The sequence below is a fragment of the Borostomias antarcticus genome (genome assembly GCF_949987555.1).
Source record: "Borostomias antarcticus genome assembly, chromosome: 9".
In the NCBI taxonomy this organism is placed as follows: domain Eukaryota; kingdom Metazoa; phylum Chordata; class Actinopteri; order Stomiiformes; family Stomiidae; genus Borostomias; species Borostomias antarcticus.
The window spans coordinates 25,484,588-25,509,206 of record NC_140242.1 but is presented as its reverse complement, the minus strand read 5'-3'; the positions used below and the strand labels follow the sequence as shown (position 1 = coordinate 25,509,206).

The following is a 24,619-nucleotide window of genomic DNA, read 5'->3' as shown; positions in this document are numbered from 1 at the left end:
ACAGAAACAAGCCAGCCATGCACATAAGCCAGGCTGGACCTGGCCTGGTTCTTTTTTGTGTGTTATTGAGTCCTGGTGGTTACAGTGTAATACGAGGTGACCTTCACTGGTTTGGTGTGTAATCGATCGTCCAGCCCTGTGTGCAACACACATTTGTTTGGTGGGTTCTTCTCTTTCTCAGGTTGTTTCTATTTTATTCATCTATTATTTATGTTTCTCTTGTTTTTGTATTTTTTGAAAATGTAAAACAGGTTGCCATTTAGTGCTTTAAGCTGATTGTTTGGCGTTGACAACCCAATAAAAATAAAAGTGGAAAAAATGTTTACCATTGTGGGCGGCTGTGGCTCAGGAGGTAGAGTGGCAATCCGCAGGGTCGGCGGTTCGAATCCCGGCTCCCCCTGTCAAAGTGTCCTTGGGCAAGACACTGAACCCCAAATTGCTCCCAATGAGCAGGCTAGCACCTTGCATGCTGCCATTGCTGTGAGAATGTGTGAATAAGAGGCAATTGTAAAGCGCTTTGGAAAAAGCACTATATAAGTGCAGTCCATTTACCATTGATAAAGGAATCTCAAACCAATGAATCATACGCAAGTAAGGTTTGATTAAGGTAAAATAGTATACTCAATGCATGTATACTCAATGCATGTCAAGTGTATCACAGACAAGTCTGAATAGTGATGTTCAGATGATTGATTGAGACATGACGCTCTCCATCAAGCTGATACAAGATGCTCTTGCTGCCACCTTGTGGCCATTATAAAAATGTCAGCGTGACATTTGTTTTAATGTTGGAAAATGAAACAAATTAGAACCATTATATAATGCCATGCAGTTTTATTAAGTGCCAAGATTAACAAGTGTCAAGATTCTCTTTATGAAACATTGATTTTCATAACAGTCAAAGTTATAAACCTTATTCCCCATCTTATACAACTTACTTCGAACACACTGCCCACTTCGAACACACTGCCCACATCCCATTAATCCACTTCAGATTACAGGGTCTCATACAAATATGTATAAAAAAAGTACAATAAATGCTGATTGGCTATGAGCAGAAAAAAGCCAATATCCCTGCAAAGCTCAACCTTTTTATCAAAAAGTAGCACGTTCATAAATTGTGACCAATTCATAGCTTGACGAAAGCTTGGAATCGGTTCTACGTAATTTAAGACTGTTAAACATGAATTCTCGCCGGCAACCTTAAGACTGTTAATCAACATGAACTCTTTCACTGACAACCTACGTATGTTGGTCCACCCATGCGTGTAACACTTCCTGTTTGTCTTTCACTGTTTGTCTTTCACAGTCGACTTCACGCCCGCCCCTCCGGGTCGCAGGCCGGTTCAACACTTGCGCGGCTGCTGGATCTGGAAGGTTTTGGGCGGTGAGTGAGCCTTCTCCACCGCAGGGCGCAGTCGGCTGTGCCTCACGCTCACCGGGGTCTCTGGGAATTCATGGCCCAACTACACAACAGGAAAGGAGAATCATATTTACAAAATGGATTCCATCATCGGCCATGGTTTTGTGGCCAACAAAAGTTCTATATTCACTTCCTTTATCCATGGACCTACAGTATACCCACTTCTTTTTTTTTTTTTTTTTAAACGCTACTAATGTAAAAACTAACACTTCTGTTACAGTATACCCACTTCTTTAGTCAGAGTACACCCACTTCTTTAGTCAGAGTATACACACTTATTTAGTCAGAGTGCACCCATTTCTTTAGACAGTATACCTACCTCTTTAGTTACAGTATACCCACTTCTTTAGTCAGAGTAGACGCCACTTTAGTCAAAGTATACCCACTTCTTTAGTCAGAGTACACCCACCTCTTTAGTCAGAGTATACACACTTCTGTAGTCAGAGTATAGCCACTTTTATATAGCCACTTCTGTAGTCAGATTATAGCCACTTTTTAGGGGCGGCTGTAGCTCAGTTGGTAGAGCGGGTCGTTCAATGATCGAAGGGTCAGTGGTTCGAATCCCAGCTCTGACTGTCCACATGTCGAAGTGTCCTTGAGCAAGACACCCAACCCCAAATTGCTCCCAATGAGCAGGTTAGCACCTTGCATGGCAGCTACCACCATTGGTGTGTAAGTGTGTGTGAATGGGTGAATGAGAGGCCATTGTAAAGCGCTTTGAGTGCCGCTAAGGTGGAAAAGCGCTATATAAGTGCAGTCCATTTACCATTTTATAGTCACCGTTACACCCCTGAGCCCAAGCAAACAAAGCGGAGAAGGCAATTTGAACATTACACTGAACGAAAAGTGTTTTTATTTGTGTCTTATGGCCACAACACAGCTAGTAAACACCGATCCAAGCCCAATATTTCTTAACCCTTACCTTTTCCAGCGTTCCAGCCATGAGGATACTGACTTGTTGCATCCTGTTAGCGGTGGCCAGAGACCTACAACAACAAGACATATTTACTAAAAATGTTTGGGTATAACGGTGCTTCCTGATCTCGAAATCAGTTTGTTCCAGCTCGTTGGATGCAGATATGTAGACATATAAATCACAAGAAAGGCTCTAATGTAATGTCTTTAAACACCTTAATTAACATGGCATGGTCATAGTACAGTTGACTTAGAAACTCTGACGCGTTTTTGCATAAAGCTTTGCTGAGAGTAAAAAAAACAAGTTTCTAAGTCTACTATGACCATGCCATGTTAATAAAGGCATTTTAATTTTAAAGAGAGTGCCTTGTAGCCCCTATTTCATGATTTCTAAGACATATTTACTGACACAGTGCAAGCCCAGGCAGATCACAAGACCTCACGGGCAACATTGCAATTGGTCCAGTTACAACTCCTGCTACAAGCTGAAGATGGTACGGTGGCTGAGACCATTTCAAAACATCCTGATGTACTGATCCTGCGGGTGCAGGTTGACGAATGAGTCTAATTCTCAGACAGTAAAGTGATAATGTAACGTAGTGTTAATGTTATTGTGTTGTGATGCGCCGTCCCACTACAGACCTGGGCTTATCGGGCCTCCTGGTCTCCTTCTCGGGGTTCCCATGTCCAGGGTTCTCGTCCCAGCTCCTCTTCACCACACGCTTGCCCCCGGCCTTCACTGGGAAACGGGAACACGTTCATTCTTTATTTCGTCTCACAGTGTACAGTCACGACTCTTTACAGACACACTGCAATACACAATTTATAAATCACACAAGTACCACCAATCTATAGTGTTAAGATGATAGTATTTGTGCTGGGGATGAAAAAAATAAAGGCCTTGTATAGTAATTGATAACATGAGATACACGATGTTAATGTACATCAACAACTACACCAATGTTCTCCCACCGGCTCCACCGGTTCATCAAGTTCGTTCATGTGGGCGTGTCGGCATTGGAGAGCAACAGGCAGACTGATCTGCTCTGTTGCAGGGAGAGCAGAGTACAGTAAAGGGTTTTAACTGTACTCATCTGCCACCAAAACGCAGTTGTATTCAGAGATGTTACCAAACCCACATCCTTTTCCTGCTCACCGTTTTCTAGAGGGAAAGCTTGTATACACACGATGACCCGTGCCTTTTCTCTCAAGTACACGGCTAGAACACGGTGTGCTCATGAGGGAACTGCACGAGCGCTGAAAACAACACTGCACAGATATAAAATACAGTCTACACTCATCAAACGCCTCTTGATCTGTAGCTATGTCACTATTTGGGGTTAATTCTGGGTAGCCTTCATTTAAAATGAATGGATCGTTGAATTAATGTAAAAAACAAACAAAAAAACAACTTTTTAATTGGTTTTATAAAGATTAATGCGTTGAACCGTGATCGCGGTTTATGATTGACGATCCTCCATCGGGAGAATAAAAATGTTGGGAGAACTCATTGTAAAAGAAGGTTGATTGAACAGAGCCGTTTGGCCAGCTTCCCACCAGCTCTGTTGAGCACAGCCTGTACCACCATGGCTGCACAAAAGACTTACCACTCGACTCTTCACGCCTGGATCCACAGAGATATCAGCATCGTATTTAATCATATACTATTATTAATCATAGCAGTATTATTGGTCAAATGATGAGCGCAATCACATTACATTAAACAATTGCTCGATTCTCCGGTTTCAGACTGCATTTGTTTTGTTTTGCACACGGCCACGGTTGACCGTGCACTCCCAGCAATGTATCAAATGTTTGCATTCTCCGGGGAAAATTAGTTCATAAACATCTCAAAACATTGTTGCACCATGCCTTGAATACGTACGCAGTATGTTTATGGTTTAGGCAATGTTAAACAGCATCCCCTCAACCATAAACATTCAACAAGACAAAGTTGCATTTGACTGAAATACGTTTTTAGATGTTAAAATGCACAGAATAGCCTACCTGCAGGAGGATGGCCAGCTTTCAGTAAATGGGGTTCTACTCCAGATTTGGATACTTGCACCATTTTGAACTTCAACTTCAACAATAGCAAAACACAAGTAGCAACTACGCCCACTGTCGTCTTTATAACGCCGAGAGAATGACGTCTTGTTTAGTTAGTGTAGGAAGCAGAGCGCGTCTGTAAGGACCGGCCTAATCCACATAAAAACGACCAACACGAATCTATCCAAACTCGTTGTAGATCAGCGCGCACAGCACGTCCGCAAAGTGGTAAAACCTCCCTCCCCTCCTCTTGTGTGCAGATCTCTTAGAACCGGATGGGTGTACAAATACCATACGACCTATAACACCAGGGCGACCCCAGTCTATCCAGCTGTTTTCAGATCTGTGAAGGGCGGTGGATGAGGGACTCCACTGAGGGCGTGGAATCTGGGTGCTCATAATAATAGATATAGAGAATGACCTATTGATTATTCAATGAGATTTTCAAGCAAAAAAACAAAACAAACATGGAGCAATGTGATGGAAGAATGGTGAACAAGACGAGAACGGGAGAGTTGTAGAGCTGCTCGTGGACCCGAACTTTATTTCTGTTGGGATCCATAGAAATCGGCACCATCGTCATCATGAGCAGCGGGGGACGGGATGAAAAAATAAAGTCACTAGTCTCTCTCCAGACAAATATTACGTTGAATCACTGCGCTCCGCATAATCTGTGCCACTTCGCCGCCCAAACCGGCGTCCTGAGGGCGTATCAACGGGTTAAAATTGAAAGAGTGACAGGTCGTAGCAGCAAATGAGAGACGCCAGTCCAGGTTAGACGGGCGGGGCATATCTATGGGTGGGAACGCCTAATCGCGAAAGTCGTTACTGATTGGTGTCGCCAGGATTCTGGCGCTACCAGTGAATTTCCTGGATTTGAACACCAGATTTTTGCATGAAGTGACCCAGACCCATAGAGAGATCTGCAGCATGCAGTAGAGTAGTTAGCACTAGCATAGATTGCATAGTGTATCAGCGAAATAACTCTTATGGGTCTGGCGTTGAGACTAGCTTACTATTAATTAATAATCTGCATCATTAAGTGAATGTCATCAATACACAATTCATTTAAAAAACAAAAGTGAACTTTTATTATATATTTTCATGTTTGTGTCACGATGCCATCTTTTCCCACAAGTCATCATTTCTTCATATATTTCTATTTCTATAGAGATCTTTAACATGGCACACGTTTGGACCAGTGCTGATGAGTGTCAACCAGGTGGCGTTTTGTTTTCCTATTTACAATAAAATGAAGGAAATGTACAAGACTCCATGGCATACACAATTTCAACATTTAAGTACGAATACAATTTGATCCCTCTGTACAAGCTAACATCATAAGATTTACTATTATTATTATTTTTTATTTTTACAGATATGAGTTCATGATGATCCATTTTGGCCTACCGCACGTACACATACACATTCCCCATCATCACTCTTTACCGCAAACCTTCCAGCACATGACTCACACCATCTCCATGCTACCAACAGCTACGGGTTTTAAAAAGGAAAAACTAACATCTAGACAGAGCAGGACTCTGGCCGTCTCCCAGTAGTGTCCAGTAGTGTCCAGTGTCCGCCCGCCAACACGACTCACCATCGCATGATTCCGTCTTCAAAAAAAAAACATTCCTTGACTTCCTTCTTTGGTTCACATCCCTCTTTCCCATCTGCCCTTTCTCTCGGTCGCTCGCTTGGACCCCTCACATTCATATTCACTTCACAAACAAACACAAATAAAAGTTCATGGAACAAGTTCATCAGTTCATCAGTGGATCCACCTCCCCCCATCCCTGCTCCAAGGGTCTAGTTACCCCACCACAGAACCAGGCCTAGGATCCCCCCCTCAAACTTTTTAACCGCCAGTGAGACTGTTTGGAAACTGGCTCTGGACCAGCGTCTGGCGGTGGGGGGAGGGGCCTATACCCAGGAGTCTGGGGGGAGGGGCCTATACCCAGGAGTCTGGGGAGCCCGGGTATTGCTCCGCCCGGTAGGAAGGCCTGCGCGTGGTGGAGTAGAAGTCCACGTAGTTGGTGGTGGATTTGAGTCCGTGGGGCTGGCTGGCGTAGTCGGCCGTGGGGGGGTAGGTGATGATCTCGTCCAGGTAGGGCTCGTCGTAGGCGCGCGGAGACTGCAGGTACATCCTGTAGGTGTCGTAGCTCCTCCGGCCCGGCTCCTCGGAGTAGTACACGTGCTGCTGTATCAACAACGCATCAACACGTCACAAATTATGTCATCTTTGATCATATTCTTTAATACAAGCCTCTGAGTCATGGTTAAAGGATTTTATTCATTCATCATAAACCCTGTTATGAGGTTATATATAAACCTTTTGACAGACTGCACGCCAAGTTCACAATGTACACAATGGATTTCTATGGGCATATATACAGTATGCCCATAGAGATCCATTAGGATAGTTGGCTGTCATTTAGCTGTGACATGAGCAATAAGCACTAATATCTCGAGTGCAAAGTCTATCAACATTTTTATATGGACTATTGTATATGATTTTAAATAACCTTATAACGGGCTTATGATGCTAAATACCCTTATAACAGGGCTCATGATGCTAAATACCAAACTAATCCTTTAAGCCAATCATACTTGAGCAGTATGCATATGGACAAAAGAATTATACACATTTGTCAGTTTGAAATTCTAGGTTCCAAAGCCCAGTCCGTCTCTGGTGGCCGGGCAGTGAGGCAGAAACATTCACTCATCTGTTCACAGTCCTGACAACACCTCCCTGTTAACTGGTCTGTCGGAGACACGGTTGAGGGCACAGAGCTATTTTACATACTCACTCTCTCTCTATTTCCCCCTCTCTCTCTCTCTCTCTCACTCTCTCACTCTCTCTCGGTTTCCCCCCTTCCTCTCTCTCTCTCTCTCTCACCCTCTCTCTCTATCTCTCTCTCTCACCCTCTCTCTGTTTCCCCCTCCCCCCTCTCTCTCACTCTCTCTCTGTTTCCCCCTCCCCCCTCTCTCTCTCACCCTCTCTCTGTTTCCCCCTCTCTCTCTCTCTCTCTCTCTCTCCGTTTCCCCCTCCCCCTTTCTCTCTCTCTCTCCGTTTCCCCCTCCCCCTTTCTCTCTCTCTCTCTCTCTCTCTCTCTCTCTCACCCTCTCTCTGTTTCCCCCTTCCTCTCTCTCTCTCTCTCTCTCTCTCTCTCTCATCTGAGTGAGTGACACTATCCACTCTGGCTCGAACAATGGCTGAGGCCCCTGGCCCCTCTCTCTCTCTGTCTCTCTCTCTCTCACACCCACCCCCCCACACCGGGACACGCCCGCCTCCGTCTCCCTGGGTCAGTGTAGCATCTGGGCGCCACCCCCCCCCCTCCGCCCGGGCCAGAGGAGACGGAGGACGGAGGCCAGGAGGACAGAGCGAGCCCCCCCCCCCCCCCCCCACCACGCTTACCTGCGCTCTCCGGGGGTCCTCTCTGGTCGGGGAGGAGTAGGAGCTGATGTAGTACGGCGAAGGCTTCCCGGACCCTGGAACCAGAGGCGCGCACAAACATGAGCTTTGCAGTTACACGCTAAATCAACAAGTAAACAGACTGCGCTTATATAGCGCTTTTATCCCAAGCGCTTTACAGCGGCCTCTCATTCATGTGTGGCTCGATGATAAACTTACTTTTAAATTCCATATTGATAACCTTGCATCTAAGCTGCGGCATAAAACGGCCCGCTCTGCCTCCTGAGCCACGGCGCATTATCGACGGGAAGGGCTGTTTGAACTCGATTAAGTAGCTAGCGCGTTACAGTAATATTACGACTCCCACGCCTCCCTTTAGGGCAGGGCCTGTGTCTATAAAGATAATGCAGGAGTGAAACCGTAACACACAGGCGGCCGCCGAGCCGTCAGACTGTTATTGTTTGCAAAGCCCCCTGGGGACGGACTTTTCCTTGGCAGATTCGCCTAACCAGCACAATACTGATTTTCCACTAGGTTCTCTGGGTTCTTATGGGTGGACGGGGCCGGGGTGGGGGGGTTGGCAGCAGGCGGGGAGGGAGACAGGCGTTCAGACAGGCAGGCGTTCAGACAGACAGGTGTTCAGACAGACAGACAGGCAGGCGTTCAGACAGACAGGCAGGCGTTCAGACAGACAGGTGTTCAGACAGACAGGCGTTCAGACAGACAGATGTTCAGACAGACAGGCAGGCGTTCAGACAGACAGGTGTTCAGACAGGAAGGCAGGCATTCAGACAGACAGGCGTTCAGACAGACAGGTGTTCAGACAGACAGGCGTTCAGACAGACAGGCAGGCGTTCAGACAGACAGGCGTTCAGACAGACAGGTGTTCAGACAGACAGGCGTTCAGACAGACAGGCAGGCATTCAGACAGACAGGCGTTCAGACAGACAGGCGTTCAGACAGACAGGTGTTCAGACAGACAGGTGTTCAGACAGACAGGCGTTCAGACAGACAGGCAGCGCCCCAGTGAGGCCTGGGGAGGAGGGCGCCCAACCTGGCACTGGTCTGTCTGCCCCTGCCCCTCTGCCAGCCTGCCCCCTCCTCCTCGTCCAATGACAGCTTTGTAGCGGGTTTCCAGCTGAGAGCTTCTCAACCCCAGACGGACCGGGGGGCAATCAAGCACTTCCAATGCCAGAGAGAGAGGGTTGGAGAGCTCTTGTGATGAGAGCCGACTGTGAGAGCCAGCAGTCCCCCATGAGACCGGGACAGAGGAGAGAGGGGGCAGAGAGGGGCAGAGAGGGGGTAGGATGAGGGGTGCAGTGTGGTGATGGTGGGGGGGGGGGGTGAGAGGGGAGAGAGGCGGGTGTGGTGGTGCTAGCTGGGTAGAGAGGGGGGGCATGGAATGTGCTTTTCTGAATGAGGTGGCGAGGGATCAAACGGATTAAAACCTCCACTGCCCCCCCCCCCCCCCCCCGCCCCCCAGCCCAGAGAAGCCCTGAAGAGGGGGGGGCGGCGCGGTCTGACTAGCGTCTGCTGCACACGGTGTACCACGCAGACACACTCCACTCACACACGCACACACACACACTCAGGCGTCTCTGTGAACGGCGAACGGTAGGGACCCCCACCCACCTGAATACTGGCTCTTATGTACGTTGTTGTCCCCTTGGTAGGTATAAAACTGCATAGTGGACGGGGCCCTCTGGTAGTCGGAGCGCTGCTCTTTGATGCCCAGCATGGCGGGAGAGGAGGTGGCGCTGCCCGCTGAGGAGAACAGAGAAGAACAGAGGCCGTTAGAACCGGCAGAACCAGCACGTGTGTGACAGAGTCCAGTATTTTGGTCCTTAAGTAGGGCAAGGACATTTTTACGTTTAAAAAAAATAAAATATTATTATTTTTTTTTTTATACAGATTATGAAAGTGTAAATTGTAAGCTTTCAAATGATGTGCCTTGCATTGAAATCTGCAAATATTTGATTCACAGATATGCTTCTGTGAATGTTGGTACACCTGGAATCACTAAGCAGAGAAAAAGTGCCTCAAAGATTCAGAACTGTTCACTAAACCTGGTGTCTGTTATATTACGTAGAAACTTACATTTTTGTAATATGAAAAAAAGGCCACTATTCCTCCTGCATTTTAGGCCATGCAGGAGGAGGAGTCACAGAGGGCTTCAGGATTCGAACCGCCGACCCTGCGGTCATTGGACAACCTGCTCTACTTCCTGAGTTATACAGCTCTACCTCCTGAGTTATACAGCTCTACCTCCTGAGTTATACAGCTCTACCTCCTGAGTTATATACAGCTCTACCTCCTGTTATATACAGCTCTACCTCCTGAGTTATACAGCTCTACCTCCTGAGTTATACAGCTCTACCTCCTGAGTTATATACAGCTCTACCTCCTGAGTTATACAGCTCTACCTCCTGAGTTATACAGCTCTACCTCCTGAGTTATACAGCTCTACCTCCTGAGTTATATACAGATCTACCTCCTGAGTTATACAGCTCTACCTCCTGAGTTATATACAGCTCTACCTCCTGAGTTATATACAGATCTACCTCCTGAGTTATACAGCTCTACCTCCTGAGTTATATACAGCTCTACCTCCTGAGTTATATACAGCTCTACATCTGTGCCCACCTACCCGACTGGTTGACCGGCGACATCTGGATAGTGCTGGTGGGCAGTGTGGGCTGGGACTTGAACCGGTCCCGTTCCAGCGTCGACACGGGGGTCAGGAAGTGGTTTTGGTTCCAGCCGTCCTGCGAGGGGGCGAGGGAGACGGTCAGAGCCGAGCGAATGACGAAGGCGTGGATAAACAAACGCTCCCTTCCAGCATCACACACACACACATACTCACACACACACACACACACACACACACACACACACACACACACACACATTCTCACACGCACACACACACGCACACACATACTCAGGCACACTTACACACACACACATTATCATACATACACACACACGCTCACCTTCTTATAGATGGTGCGTAGGTCTTTGTACTGCCATAGTGTGTTCAACACCTGAGCTGCTGCTTTCACCACCTTCATCGAGTACCTGGGACACACACACACGCGCACACACACACACACACACACACACACACACACACACACACACACACACACACACACACACACACACACACACACACACACGCACACACACACACGCCTCATGTTATAACCAGAGTATGAGACAGACACACACACGGCTCATGTTATAACCAGAGCGCACGCACGAGTCCTACTAATGCCTTCATTTGATAAGCTAGCGTAGCTGGCATCGTTTGTAGCTTTGCCTGGTCTGTTTGGCCACTTCTGTCAGAGCTCACCGCTCTGACGGTGTACTCAGAAGCACCAGGCACACAAGAAATAGCTAGCATTCCACTGGGAGGTGGGACCTTGGCACAGCAACTCTGCAGGCTCCTGGCGCCAACCGTGTGTGCGCGCGCTCATGTGTGTGTGTTTGTTTGTGTGTCAGGGTATTGGGTTCTGGCACAGCACAGAGAACAATCAGCATTTTATAATGGACTGTAGAGATCTTTTATAACCTCATGGATCCTACCCTTTCCTAACATATTCTACTCTTTTCTATTGCGTGCTGTCCTTCGCTATGCCTACTTCGTGTCCTGTCCTTCTCTACGCTTACTTCCTGTCCTGTCTTCTGTGCCAACTTCCTGTCCTGACCTCCTCTACGCTTACTTCCTGTCCTGTCCCTCTCTATGCCTACTTCCTGTCCTGTCCTCCTCTACGTCTACTTCCTGTCCTGTCCCTCTCTATGCCTACTTCCTGTCCTGTCCCTCTCTATGTCTACTTCCTGTCCTGTCCCTCTCTACACCTACTTCCAGTCCTGTCCTCCTCCTTGCCTACTTCCTGTCCTGTCTACTTCCTGTCCTGTCCTCCATGCCCACTTCCTGTCCGGTCTACTTCCTATCCTGTCCTCCCCGGTGCCCGGCTCCCTGTGGGCAGCGCACCTCTCTCCGCGGCCCTTGGTGATGTTGACCAGCTTCTCCACGCCCCCGGTGTCGGCCAGCGCCTTGGCGTTCTCCATGTTCCTGCTGGTCACCTCGTGCAGCGTGCAGCAGATGGCCGCCACCGTCTCGTCCGACAGCAGGGTGGTGCTCCCCCCCGGGAGCCGGTTCACCAGGTCCCTCATGGCGTACTTCCCTGAGGAGGGAGAGGGAGATGGAGAGGGAGATGGGAGAGATGGAGAAAGAGAGGGAGAGAGAGAGAGAGGGAGGGGATGGTGGGAGAGATGGAGGAAAGGGTTAGTTAGTGGTTCCACTCCTATCGTCTCTATCCATCCATCTCGGGGAGCGGAGAGAGAGAGAGGGATGGAGAGAGAAAGACACACAGAGAAAGGGGGAGAGAGAGAGGTGGATATCGGCGTGCTATTGTTCGCGCGCGGGCGTAGATGGTTTGTTTGGCGCAGATCCCCGTGCCGCCCTGGCTGCTTTAATAAGTCCCCGCGTGTTTGCTTTCGCCCAGCCTGGAGGATTGTCCTGTCGTTCCGATGAAGCCGGCAGACGGAGGGACTCTCAGTCAGCATACTGGGCAGCATATGAGGCTTATTACCATGGAATCCAGCTCTGTCTAACTGCCCTGTGGGCAGCAGCCACGTGAGAGAGAGAGAGAGAGAGAGAGAGAGAGGGAGGGAGAGAGAGAGGGGGAGAGGGAGGGAGGGGGAGAGCGGGGGGGAGAGTGAGAGAGAGGGGGGAGAGAGAGGGAGAGAGAGGGAGAGAGGGAGGGAGAGAGAGAGGGGGAGAGGGAGAGAGGGAGAGAAGGGGAGAGAGAGAGGGAGAGAGAGAGAGGGAGGGGGAGGGAGAGGGGGGGGGGAGTGAGAGAGAGGGGGGAGAGAGAGGGAGAGGGAGGGGGAGAAGGGGTGGGAGAGAGTGAGAGAGAGAGAGAGAGAGGGGGAGAGAGTGATCGAGAGGAGAGAGAGTGAGAGGAGAGAGAGGGAGAGGGGGGAGAGAGAAAGAGAGTGGAATAGAGAGAGAAAGAGAGATAGAAAGAGGATAGAGAGTGATAGAGACACACACAGAGACATTCAGTGCATATTTTGAAACACGTGTGTTACATAACGCATGGTCTCTGTGCCTCCCTCCAGAGCTGAAGAACAGCGTGTACTTTTTTACGTGGCTGGCAACTCGTTGCTTCGGCTGGAGTCGCGATGATGTCGTCGGCCTCCTGTCTTCCAGAGAGGATATTGCAGTGCCGTCCAAGGGGGTCTAAATATATACAGTACATAGACCCTGGGGTTATGAAGTTCCACAATCTCTTTCTGTCTGTCTGTGTCTGTCTGTCTGTCTGTCTGTCTGTCTGTCTGCCTGCCTGTCTGTCTGTCTGCTTGTCTGTCTGCTTGTCTGTCTGTGTTTGTCTGTCTGTCTGTCTGTCTGTCTGTCTGCCTGTCTGTCTGTCTGTCTGCCTGTCTGTCTGTCTGTCTGTCTGTCTGTCTGCCTGCCTGCCTGCCTGCCTGCCTGCCTGCCTGTCTGCCTGCCTGTCTGTCTGTCTGTCTGTCTGTCTGCCTGCCTGTCTGCCTGCCTGTCTGCCTGCCTGCCTGCCTGTCTCTCTCTCCCTCCCCAGAACAGCCTCTCCGGAGGACCCCAGCGCACGGCTCCCTCTTCCCCCCAGCAACGCTCCCCTCTCTCAGCCTCAGGCCCCGGACCCGCCTGCCTCCCTGGAGCTCTGAAACCCCCGGTTCAGTCCACACAGCTCGGCACCACCTGTCTGTCCTGAAACAGGCTCATTTCAGGAGCGGCCGGTGTACATCTGGAGCGTGACGTGGGGAGAATATATTACTGAGGGGATGGAATGCCGAGCGCACGCCCGCTAGCCTGCATTTTTCAAACTTTTGAAATGCGATTCAAGGGATGGAAAGGCTCTTGTCCGGAGCGATCTCTTGGTTGGAATTCCAACCAGGCCAGTCAGCATCCCAGCCCACCACCCCCCCCCCCCCCCATCCCCCTCATCAAAAAACCCAGTCTCTAGAATACATGTTTTGGACAAGTTTCAGACAGTTTGCTCATCTGGCCACCAGGGGGGGGCAGTGCCCCCCCCTTGCCCCAGCCAATCTGCGCGCCTGGTGATTAGTTAGGGGAGGAGCTAATCGCCGAGGACACCTTCGGCAACGGCCGTCTTGGAAAACGGCTGCAACGGGCGTCTGTTTAGTCTGAATGATGAAGAGAAAGGAAACGGGAGTTCAGTCAGGCTAGCACGCTGCTCCTCTGTAGCTACAACGCTCCGTTTGGTCTTTCGCATATCTTCATTTTCATCCCCACACTATCACATACAGCGGAGGAATGTTCAGTACTCAACGCGGTGTAGCAGCTACCCAACACAGGCGTAGAAGTTGGTCTTGTTATCGACACACAGTATGTGAGAGGTGCTGGTGTTTTGTGCTTCATGTCAAGCAAAGTCTATTTTCAGTTTTTCACAGATGAGGAAAGTGCAGCTTGAAGCTTTCAAATGATTTTTAATTTTTAGATTCCTAATTGACTATTTATTATAGCACAGATAGTTTTAGAGGATTGAGACACTTGTTCTTATAGGATTTATTTGATTCTATATTGTCTCTTTTAGAACAGTACACTGCCATGTCCTGCATGTTTTGTTTCGTTTTTTTGTTTACTCTTTCCTGCTTGTGCTGTGACAACCAAATCTCCCCACCCGGGGATCAATAAAGGTTATTGTATCTTATGATGTGTCATACTTTGAAATCTGACAATAACTGAAGAAGATATTGTTATTTGAATGTTGTTAGTCTCTCTCCAGACTCAAATATTACACTGAATCGCTGTGTTCCGCATGCATAACAGAGTCTGAGCCACATCGCAGGATATTGCAGTGCCGTCCAAGGAGGTCTAAATATATACAGTACATAGACCCTGGGGTTACGAAGTTCCACAATCTCTGTCTGTCTGTCTGTCTGTCTGCTGTCTGTCTGTCTGCCTGCCTGCCTGCCTGTCTGTCTGTCGGTCTGCCCGTCTGTCTGTCTGTCTGCCTGCCTGTCTGCCTGCCTGTCTGTCTGCCCGTCTGTCTGCCTGCCGGTCTGCCTGCCTGTCTGCCTGCCTGTCTGTCTGTCTGCCTGTCTTTCTGTCTGTCTGTCTGTCTGCCTGTCTGCCTGCCTGCCTGTCTGTCCGTCTGTCTGTCTGTCTGTCTGCCTGTCTGCCTGTCTGTCTGTCTGCCTGTCTGTCTGTCTGTCTGTCTGCCTGTCTGCCTGTCTGCCTGTCTGTCTGTCTGTCTGCCTGTCTGTCTGTCTGTCTGTCTGCCTGTCTCTTTCTCCCTCCCCAGAACAGCCTCTCCGGAGGACCCCAGCGCACGGCTCCCTCTTCCCCCCAGCAACGCTCCCCTCTCTCAGCCTCAGGCTCCGGACCCGCCTGCCTCCCTGGAGCTCTGAAACCCCCGGTTCAGTTCACACAGCTCGGCACCACCTGTCTGTCCTGAAACAGGCTCATTTCAGGAGCGGCCGGTGCACATCTGGAGCGTGACGTGAGGAGAATATATTACTGAGGGGCCGGATTGCCGAGCGCACGGCCGCTAGCTTGGCTCCAGCCCCTCAATCTGAATTTTTCAAACTTTTGAAATGCGATTCAGGGGATGGAAAGGCTCTTGTCCGGAGCGATCGCTTGGTTGGAATTCCAACCAGGCCAGTCAGCGTCCCAGCCCACCCCCACCCCCCCCCATCAAAAAACCCAGTCTCTACAATACATGTTTTGGACAAGTTTCAGACAGTTTGCTCATCTGGCCACCAGGGGGGGCAGTGCCCCCCCCTTGCCCCAGCCAATCTGCGCGCCTGGTGATTAGTTAGGGGAGGAGCTAATCGCCGAGGACACCTTCGGCAACGGCCGTCTTGGAAAACGGCTGCAACGGGCGTCTGTTTAGTCTGAATGATGAAGAGAAAGGAAACGGGAGTTCAGTCAGGCTAGCACGCTGCTCCTCTGTAGCTACAACGCTCCGTTTGGTCTTTCGCATATCTTCATTTTCATCCCCACACTATCACATACAGCGGAGGAATGTTCAGTACTCAACGCGGTGTAGCAGCTACCCAACACAGGCGTAGAAGTTGGTCTTGTTATCGACACACAGTATGTGAGAGGTGCTGGTGTTTTGTGCTTCATGTCAAGCAAAGTCTATTTTCAGTTTTTCACAGATGAGGAAAGTGCAGCTTGAAGCTTTCAAATGATTTTTAATTTTTAGATTCCTAATTGACTATTTATTATAGCACAGATAGTTTTAGAGGATTGAGACCCTTGTTCTTATAGGATTTATTTGATTCTATATTGTCTCTTTTAGAACAGTACACTGCCATGTCCTGCATGTTTTGTTTCGTTTTTTTGTTTACTCTTTCCTGCTTGTGCTGTGACAACCAAATCTCCCCACCCGGGGATCAATAAAGGTTATTGTATCTTATGATGTGTCATACTTTGAAATCTGACAATAACTGAAGAAGATATTGTTATTTGAATGTTGGTAGTCTCTCTCCAGACTCAAATATTACACTGAATCGCTGTGTTCCGCATGCATAACAGAGTCTGAGCCACTTCGCAGGATATTGCAGTGCTGTCCAAGGAGGTCTAAATATATACAGTACATAGACCCTGGGGTTATGAAGTTCCACAATCTCTGTCTGTCTGTCTGTCTGTCTGTCTGTCTGTCTGCCTGCCTGCCTGCCTGCCTGCCTGCCTGTCTGCCTGCCTGCCTGCCTGCCTGTCTGTCTGTCGGTCTGTCTGCCTGTCTGCCTGTCTGTCTGCCTGTCTGCCTGTCTCTTTCTCCCTCCCCAGAACAGCCTCTCCGGAGGACCCCAGCGCACGGCTCCCTCTTCCCCCCAGCAACGCTCCCCTCTCTCAGCCTCAGGCTCCGGACCCGCCTGCCTCCCTGGAGCTCTGAAACCCCCGGTTCAGTTCACACAGCTTGGCACCACCTGTCTGTCCTGAAACAGGCTCATTTCAGGAGCGGCCGGTGCACATCTGGAGCGTGACGTGAGGAGAATATATTACTGAGGGGCCGGATTGCCGAGCGCACGCCCGCTAGCCTGGCTCCAGCCCCTCAATCTGAATTTTTCAAACTTTCGAAATGCGATTCAGGGGATGGAAAGGCTCTTGTCCGGAGCGATCGCTTGGTTGGAATTCCAACCAGGCCAGTCAGCGTCCCAGCCCACCCCCACCCCCCCCCATCCAAAAACCCAGTCTCTAGAATACATGTTTTGGACAAGTTTCAGACAGTTTGCTCATCTGGCCACCAGGGGGGGCAGTGCCCCCCCCTTGCCCCAGCCAATCTGCGCGCCTGGTGATTAGTTAGGGGAGGAGCTAATCGCCGAGGACACCTTCGGCAACGGCCTTCTTGGAAAACGGCTGCAACGGGCGTCTGTTTAGTCTGAATGATGAAGAGAAAGGAAACGGGAGTTCAGTCAGGCTAGCACGCTGCTCCTCTGTAGCTACAACGCTCCGTTTGGTCTTTCGCATATCTTCATTTTCATCCCCACACAATCACATACAGCGGAGGAATGTTCAGTACTCAACGCGGTGTAGCAGCTACCCAACACAGGCGTAGAAGTTGGTCTTGTTATCGACACACAGTATGTGAGAGGTGCTGGTGTTTTGTGCCTCATGTCAAGCAGTATTTTCAGTTTTTCACAGATGAGGAAAGTGCAGCTTGAAGCTTTCAAATGATTTTCAATTTTTAGATTAATAATTGACTATTTATTATAGCACAGATAGTTTTAGAGAATTGAGACACTTGTTCTTATAGGATTTATTTGATTCTATATTGTCTCTTTTAGAACAGTACACGGCCATGTCCTGCATGTTTTTTTGTTTACTCTTTCCTGCTTGTGCTGTGTGACAACCAAATTTCCCCACCTGATGATCAATAAAGGTTATCGTATCGTATGATGTGTCATACTTTGAAATCTGACAATAACTGAAGAAGATGTTATTTGAATGTTGGTAGTCTCTCCAGACTCAAATATTACGCTGAATCGCTGCGCTCCGCATACATAACAGAATCTGTGCCACTTCTCCACCCAAGCTGGTGTCCTGAGGGCGTATCGACAGGTTAAAACTGAAAGAGTGACAGGTCGTAGCAGCAAATGAGACGCTAGCCCAGGTTAGATGGCCGGGGCATATCTATGGGTGCGACGCCTGATCGCGGAAGTCGTTACTGAATGAATTGGCAGTATTTGAACAGCAGATGTTTGCATGACCTGTCCCAGACCCGTGGAGAGGGGGGCGTCCGTCCCTCACCTATGAGCTCCTTGTTCCTGACGTCCAGAGCCATGTTCCTGAGGGCGGTGGCCACGGAGCAGACCACGCGGTCGTTGTCCATCCTCAGCAGCTCCACCAGGATGGGCAGGCCCTTCTCCTTCCGCACGGCCGCGCGGATGTACGCCGCGAACTACACACACACACACGACAAGTTTAACCACAGATACCAAACTACACAGACACACACACAACAAGTTTAACCTCCACAGATATCAAACTACACAGACACACATACACACACACAACAAGTTTAACCTCCATAGATCTCAAACTACACAAACACACACACACACAAGTTTAACCTCCACAGATATCTGTGGAACAGAACATCCTTCTAGACTCGTATCTTGTGTGTTTTTGTGTATCAGTGTTATCTGTTTCTGTTTTTAACATTTTAGAACAAAAAAGAGAGATAGACTGATCGACTGATTGGTTGATTGATTGATTGAACGATGGAGTTCAGGCCTTAAACTCCACCTACCAAACGTTGTGTCATGCTGAAATCACTTAGGCTACACTTTCACAACATTTGAATAACTACTCGTCTGTCAGATTACTGATTAGGCTTTTATCCTAAGCGCTTTACAACAGCCTCTCATTCACCCATTCACACACACATTCACACACCGATGGTGGCAGCTGCCGTGCGAGGCGCCAGCCTGTTCACTGGGAGCAATTCGGGGTTCAGTGTCTTTGCCCGAGGACACTTCCATGTGTGGACAGGAGGAGCCGGGATTCGAACCATCGACCCTGCGGTCCTTAGACGACCCGCTCTCCCTCCTGAGTCACAGCTGCCCCGGCAGGTGAAGCCCACATGACAAGAAGAGATCACCCAGTGTCCTCCAGACACCGCCCCCCCCCCCCACTGCCCTCCCCAACACCAACGCCAACCCTCCCCCCTACCTTCCAGTTGCCGGCAGACAGGTTCTGCAGGGATCCTGCCGAGCCCTCCAGCGTGGCGGGGTTGGAGCTCTCGGCCAGCAGGGTCAGGTAGGGCTTGACCACGGCCGGGTGCCACAACATCTCCGCGCCCTTCGGGGACTTGGAGAAGCCGGGGATGGGACCCACACCGTCCCACTGTGGAGAGAGAACGGAGAGGAGAGGGAGATGGTTTTAAATGACGCATTTCACTGCTTCCTCACTTCTCCTCTCAGGAGAGCCAGAAGGTTTAATTGTGAGTTCAAGGTCATGTCAAGGTCATGTCATTCAGGTCAAGGTCAGTCCTGTTGGGCCTACTGTACTGTACTATACTGTACAGTCTGCAGCACTGAAAGCCACCGGCCATCCCGCCCGAAGGGGATGCATGCGGTCATCGCGTAGTCGTGGGGTTTCGGCGAATCAAATCGGGTCGAGACCCTCGAACGCGAACGGCGACTGTTCCCTGAGCCGAGGGTCTTCCTGAGCTCGCCTGGCCTTGGCTGTGAACGGCGAGCGTTTTCCTGGGCTCACCTGGTCCTCCTGGAGGCCCTTCTTCTTCTTCTTCTTCTTGCGGCCCCAGCAGCTGGAGTCGTCCTCCTTGCTGGGCGACTCGCTGCCCAGCAGGCCGTCCCCCTCCTGACCCCCCAGCAGCCGGGAGGGGGGCAGCTCCAGCTCCAGACGGTACGACAGGTTCCTCAGAGTGCAAATACAGTTCTCCACAATCTGGAGACGGAGGGGGGGGGGGGAGAGAGAGAGAGAGAGAGAGGAGGGAGAGAGAGAGAGGAGGGATAGAGAGGAGGGAGAGAGAGAGAGAGGAGGGAGAGAGGGAGAGAGGAGGGAGAGAGAGAGGAGGGAGAGAGAGAGAGAGAGAGGGAGGGAGAGAAAGAGGGAGAGAGAGGAGGGAGAGAGAGAGGGAGAGAGGAGGGAGAGAGAGAGAGAGAGGGAGGGAGAGAAAGAGGGAGAGGGGGAAGTAGGACAAGGATAGAGAGAATGGGAGAGTTAGAGTAAACAGGAGAGAGAGAGAGAGAGGACACAGAGAAGAGAGAGAGAGAGAGGAGAAGGGAGTGAGATAGTACTCATCAGTCTACTGTACATAAATCGCTCAGCTAACTAATCCGGCTGAATGTACCTGTGTGTGAGCAGCAGAGTAAATCAGGTATGGAAGACGTTCGGTAACGAGGGAGCAGATCTGCGCCCTGACAGACAGAATTAATTCCACGCTGTTTGATGCCCCCGGATAAAAGGATATGTTCACAAGATCACTACATACACAAATAGGCCATTCTACTAGGAAATACTCTACAGCAAATAGAATCACCCCTGGGCTGGAGTTACAGGCTAGATAGGATTTCTTATTTAAGACGACGTTACGGCATGTTTTTCAATTGGCCTACAGTGTGTGTGTACATAGTATACTGTATGTGTGAACATGTGTGTTGTCTGTGCGTCTGTGTGTGTATGTATGTGTGTGTGTGTGTGTATGTATGCGTGTGTGTGTGTGTGTGTGTGTGTGTGTGTGTGTGTGTGTGTGAGAGTCTCTGTGTGTGTATGTATGTGTGTGTGTGTGTGTGTATGTATGTGTGTGTGTGTGTGTGTGTGTGTGTGTGTGTATGTATGTGTGTGTGCGTGTGTGTGTATGTATGTGTGTGTGCGAGAGAGTGTGTGTGTATGTGTGTGTGTGTGTATGTATGTGTGTGTGTGTATGTACAGTATGTGTGTGTGTGTGTGTGTGTGTGTGTGTGAGAGAGTGTGTGTGTGTGTGTATGTATGTGTGTGTGTGTATGAGAGAGAGTGTGTGTGTGTGTGAGAGAGTGTGTGTGTGTGTTAGAATGTGTGTGTGTGTGTGTTAGAGTGTGTGTGTGAGAGTGTGTGTGTGTGTATGTGTGTGAGTGTGTGTGTGTGTGTGTGTCTGTGTGTGCACACCTTGCTGTCAAAGTCGGATGTGTTGACGCAGGCCTTGATGACGTAGAGCAGCGAGTCCACCAGCCCCTCACAGGAGCGCATGTGTTTCCTGGCCTCCTCCCCCGCTGAGCTCAGGTTCCTTAAACAACACACACACACACACGCACACACACACGCACACACACACACATGCACGCCGAACGCACACACACACGCACACACACACACACAATATATAGGCTATTCTGTACACGGACACACACAAAAACAACCACAAAGCCCATCCCAGACACTAAACACAATCACAATCACAAACAAGTGTGTGTTCCCTCGGCTCAACGAGTGCGTTTGTGTGACTGTTGTTCTGTTTTTTAACTTGCGCTGACCCGTCCATAATGTGTGAGTGCTCTGTGTGTGGCCCGAGTGATGTCGTTATGAACGCATTGCTGGCTAAACGAGGGTGTAACCAGGCGTGCTCGCGCACGGCCCCGCCCGCCCGACGCCAATTAGACTCCCCGGCTCCACCGCCGGTACCTTCAAAGCAGCGCAGCCTCCCGGGAGCCACGGTCGAGCTGGAAATACCGAACACCCTCGAATACAAAACGGTGTGATTACGCTAACTACAGGCCGCAGGACTTACCCCGTCCTGGGTATTATACGTGCTGTGTATATATGTGTGTGTGTATTATATACACGCGCGTCGCACACCATTTTGTATTCCACTGTCGTTTGCGCTGTCCGGTCTAGTCCCTGCACCCTGTCTAATGTCGTCTTCTGCACCCACTGACCCGAACAAATTCCTAGTGTGTGTAAAAACCTCCCCAGGCATATAAAACTGATTCGGATTCTACTGGTAGTAGCAGAGATCAAGAGGGTGCTGTTAGCAACGTAGCTTTTCTGCACCACTTTATCGCCACAGAGACTTATAGACACGCGCAGCACGTAACCGCACTCTCGTAAAGTTCAAACCGCTATCTTAACACAGATTTTTCGCTACACAGACTTTTCATTTGCTGGAGGGCTTCAGGCCAAGCGACCGCGGACAGAGGCACAGGCACTGCAGTAGCGTGATTCATCCACCAGGGGGGGTGGCCGCAGCATCCCTGTTCAACCCAGTATCACACTAAAACGTGAAATAGAAGTGTTGGTCACATAGAAATCCATTGTATTTTTTAAAACGGGCATTTCCTACGCTTGAGCAGGGCTAAAATGTAGCACTGACCCGTTTTGGCAGTGTGACCGACGCTTCTATTTCACGTTTTAGTGTGATACACGGTTGCCATGTTTACCTCAGGCAGCCTGTTGTGTTCCTCAGGACCAGGGAGGAGTGGAACTTCAGCTTGTGGTCGTCGTCGAAGGTGGAGCTGCTCCATCCGGAGTGAGGGATAATAACAGTGTTGGTCATTGTCGTTAAGGCATCCCGAATGATTGTCATCTTGACCGGGTCGCAAGAGGACAGGTTCCACAGCACCCCTGCGGAGGACAAACGCCACACACACAGGCGCGTGCGTACGTACGCACACACACACACACACACACACACACACACACACACACACACACACACACACACACAAAAGTGTGCGTGCGTTAGAAAGAAAGGCTTGCCAACCCCCGGTTATGTCAGCTGTCATGTTTAGTTAGTCTAGCCCTGGAGAGCTGCAAGAGTCCCAGGCTTTTTATAGCTCAGCAGCGCACACACACGCACATACAGTACACACAAACACACACACACACACACACACACACACAAACACACACACACACACACACACACACACACAGACACACACACACACACACACACACATAAACATGCACACACACACACACACAGACACACACAAACACACACAAACACCCACACCCACACACACACACACACACACACACACAAACACGCAATCACACACTCACACGCGCAAACATCAAATACCATCTTAGCTGAATACCCTCAAGGCAAGATTTCTGCCTCTGAAAAAGAGCCACACAGCCCTGGCTCAACGTTTCATAGGAAATATGAATGATACAGAATGTGTATTCGGTATCATGTAATCATTTCATTTTGGTTTGAAATGCACTTGCGGTCACTGAACCAGCGGTATTTGGCCGGGCGGCGCGGGAAGACTTTGATTCAGCATCTGTTGAGGATTAGCTGTTAGCGTGTAGCATGTTAGCGTGTAGCATGTAGCACGTTGATGTGATTAGACGGCAGGTCCTGCCGGCGCTGCTCGTCTGCAGGGCGGCGGTAACCTTGGACGGTACCGCTGCCGCTGCTGAACCCGACGCGAGACGGGCCCCGGATGGATCGGCCCCCGGCCGGAGCTACGCTAGAGACCGCAGACGCGCGGCAGGTCGACGTCTACGTACACCCTGCCGACCACGTGATCTCTTTAGGGTGTGTGCCTGCCTGTGTGTGTGTCTGTGTGTGAGAGAGAGAGAGAGAGAGAGAGAGAGGGAGAGAGAGAGAGAGAGAGAGAAAGAGTGAGGTGTACGTGAGTGCGCACGTATGATGTGTTTGCGTGTGTGTGCGTGTGTGAGTGCATGTGTGTGTGTGTGAGAGAGAGAGAGAGAGAGAGAGAGAGATCATATGTAATCCTAGCAGGTTCCTTGAGCTCTGCTCTTTCCACCATAACGTGTCCAGGGGGGCTCACACACTTTCTAGTTCCTCTCTCCTCCAATTAAAGGGCTAGAGAAGATAACGTGGCCCCAGTGAGAAGCCTGCCGAAGCTCTGCGTTCCCCTCGTCACCCCCGAGCCCGTCGGCGCCTCCTCAGGAGGGCTGTGACCGCCACGAGGCCGCCGCTATCACGAGGAGCGTAAATCTTCAGGTTCCTCCGGGTTCCGGTGGATCCGTAACTCCGCCGCCGCTCGGCGTGCGGCTCGTCCTCCTTATCTGCCGCTGCCAGCGGTGACATCACGTAGCCTGCCTACCCGCTGCCGTTAACGTCTCTCTCTCTCTCCCTATCTCTCCCTCTCTCTCTCTCCCTCCCTATCTCTCCCTCTCTCCCTTTCTCTCCCCTTCTCTCTCCCTCCCTATCTCTCCCTCCCTATCTCTCCCTCTCTCTCTCCCCTTCTCTCTCCCCCTCTCTCTCTCCCCTTTTCTCTCCCTCTCTCTCTCCCTCCCTCTCTCTGTCGCTCTCCCCATCTCTCCCTCTCTCTCTCTCCCCTTCTCTCTCCCCTTCTCTCTCCCTCTCCCTCCCTATCTCTCCCTCTCTCTCTCTCCCTCCCTATCTCTCCCTCTCTCTCTCCCCTTCTCTCTCTCTCTCTCGCTCTCTCTCTCCTTCTCTCTCCCTCCCTCTCTCTCTCCCTTCCTCTCTCCTTCTCTCTTTCTCTCTCCCTCTATCTCTCTCTCCCTTCCTCTCTCCCTCTCTCACTCTCTCTCCCTTCCTCTCTCTCTCTCTCTCTCTCTCCCTCTCTCTCTCTCTCTCTCTGCCGTCACTCTGGGATTATATTCAGTCAAGTCTTTGAGCTGTGATGGAGAGCCAGCGCGTCCGCCCCCCTCAGCTCTCTCCTCAGTGTTTGTCTTTCCCAGGCGGGCCGTTTGTTGAACACCCCCCCCCCCCCTTCCCCTGGAGGAGAGCCTTTAATGTAGTACTAAGACTCTGTTAGCTCGTTTGAAGTGAAACTGTCCAGTCTCCAGTCACCTGAAGCTCAATTTGGGACAGACGGCTAGCCACTAGCCTGGCCCTGGCGTTCGCCCCGACGCA

The 24,619-nt window shown here is 50.2% G+C and overlaps 2 protein-coding genes across 2 annotated transcripts in view; both read right to left on the bottom strand.

The window, feature by feature from the left end:
• Nucleotides 1–829: 829 nt before the first annotated feature.
• Nucleotides 830–4,460, bottom strand: dap1b (death associated protein 1b). The gene is made up of 4 exons (XM_084442804.1): nucleotides 4,346–4,460; nucleotides 2,981–3,077; nucleotides 2,346–2,409; nucleotides 830–1,466 (listed from the first exon to the last, which is right to left on the bottom strand). Exons 1-4 carry the CDS (start codon nucleotides 4,407–4,409, stop codon nucleotides 1,347–1,349), a joined length of 345 nt encoding a protein of 114 aa, XP_084298930.1. The 5' UTR covers nucleotides 4,410–4,460; the 3' UTR covers nucleotides 830–1,346.
• Nucleotides 4,461–5,581: 1,121 nt separating this feature from the next.
• The window catches only part of LOC311313164 (plakophilin-4-like), a gene marked incomplete at its 5' end in the record, with an annotated part of 33,860 nt that continues 14,822 nt past the window's right edge, over nucleotides 5,582–24,619 (bottom strand). The window contains 11 exons of the mRNA XM_084443233.1: nucleotides 5,582–6,590; nucleotides 7,809–7,882; nucleotides 9,438–9,569; nucleotides 10,453–10,570; nucleotides 10,799–10,883; nucleotides 11,803–11,995; nucleotides 18,070–18,220; nucleotides 18,994–19,167; nucleotides 19,540–19,731; nucleotides 20,932–21,049; nucleotides 22,200–22,383. Of these exons, the coding sequence (XP_084299359.1) occupies nucleotides 6,342–6,590; nucleotides 7,809–7,882; nucleotides 9,438–9,569; nucleotides 10,453–10,570; nucleotides 10,799–10,883; nucleotides 11,803–11,995; nucleotides 18,070–18,220; nucleotides 18,994–19,167; nucleotides 19,540–19,731; nucleotides 20,932–21,049; nucleotides 22,200–22,383 (1,670 nt within the window). The 3' untranslated portion in view covers nucleotides 5,582–6,341. The remainder of the gene's footprint in view (nucleotides 6,591–7,808; nucleotides 7,883–9,437; nucleotides 9,570–10,452; nucleotides 10,571–10,798; nucleotides 10,884–11,802; nucleotides 11,996–18,069; nucleotides 18,221–18,993; nucleotides 19,168–19,539; nucleotides 19,732–20,931; nucleotides 21,050–22,199; nucleotides 22,384–24,619) is intronic.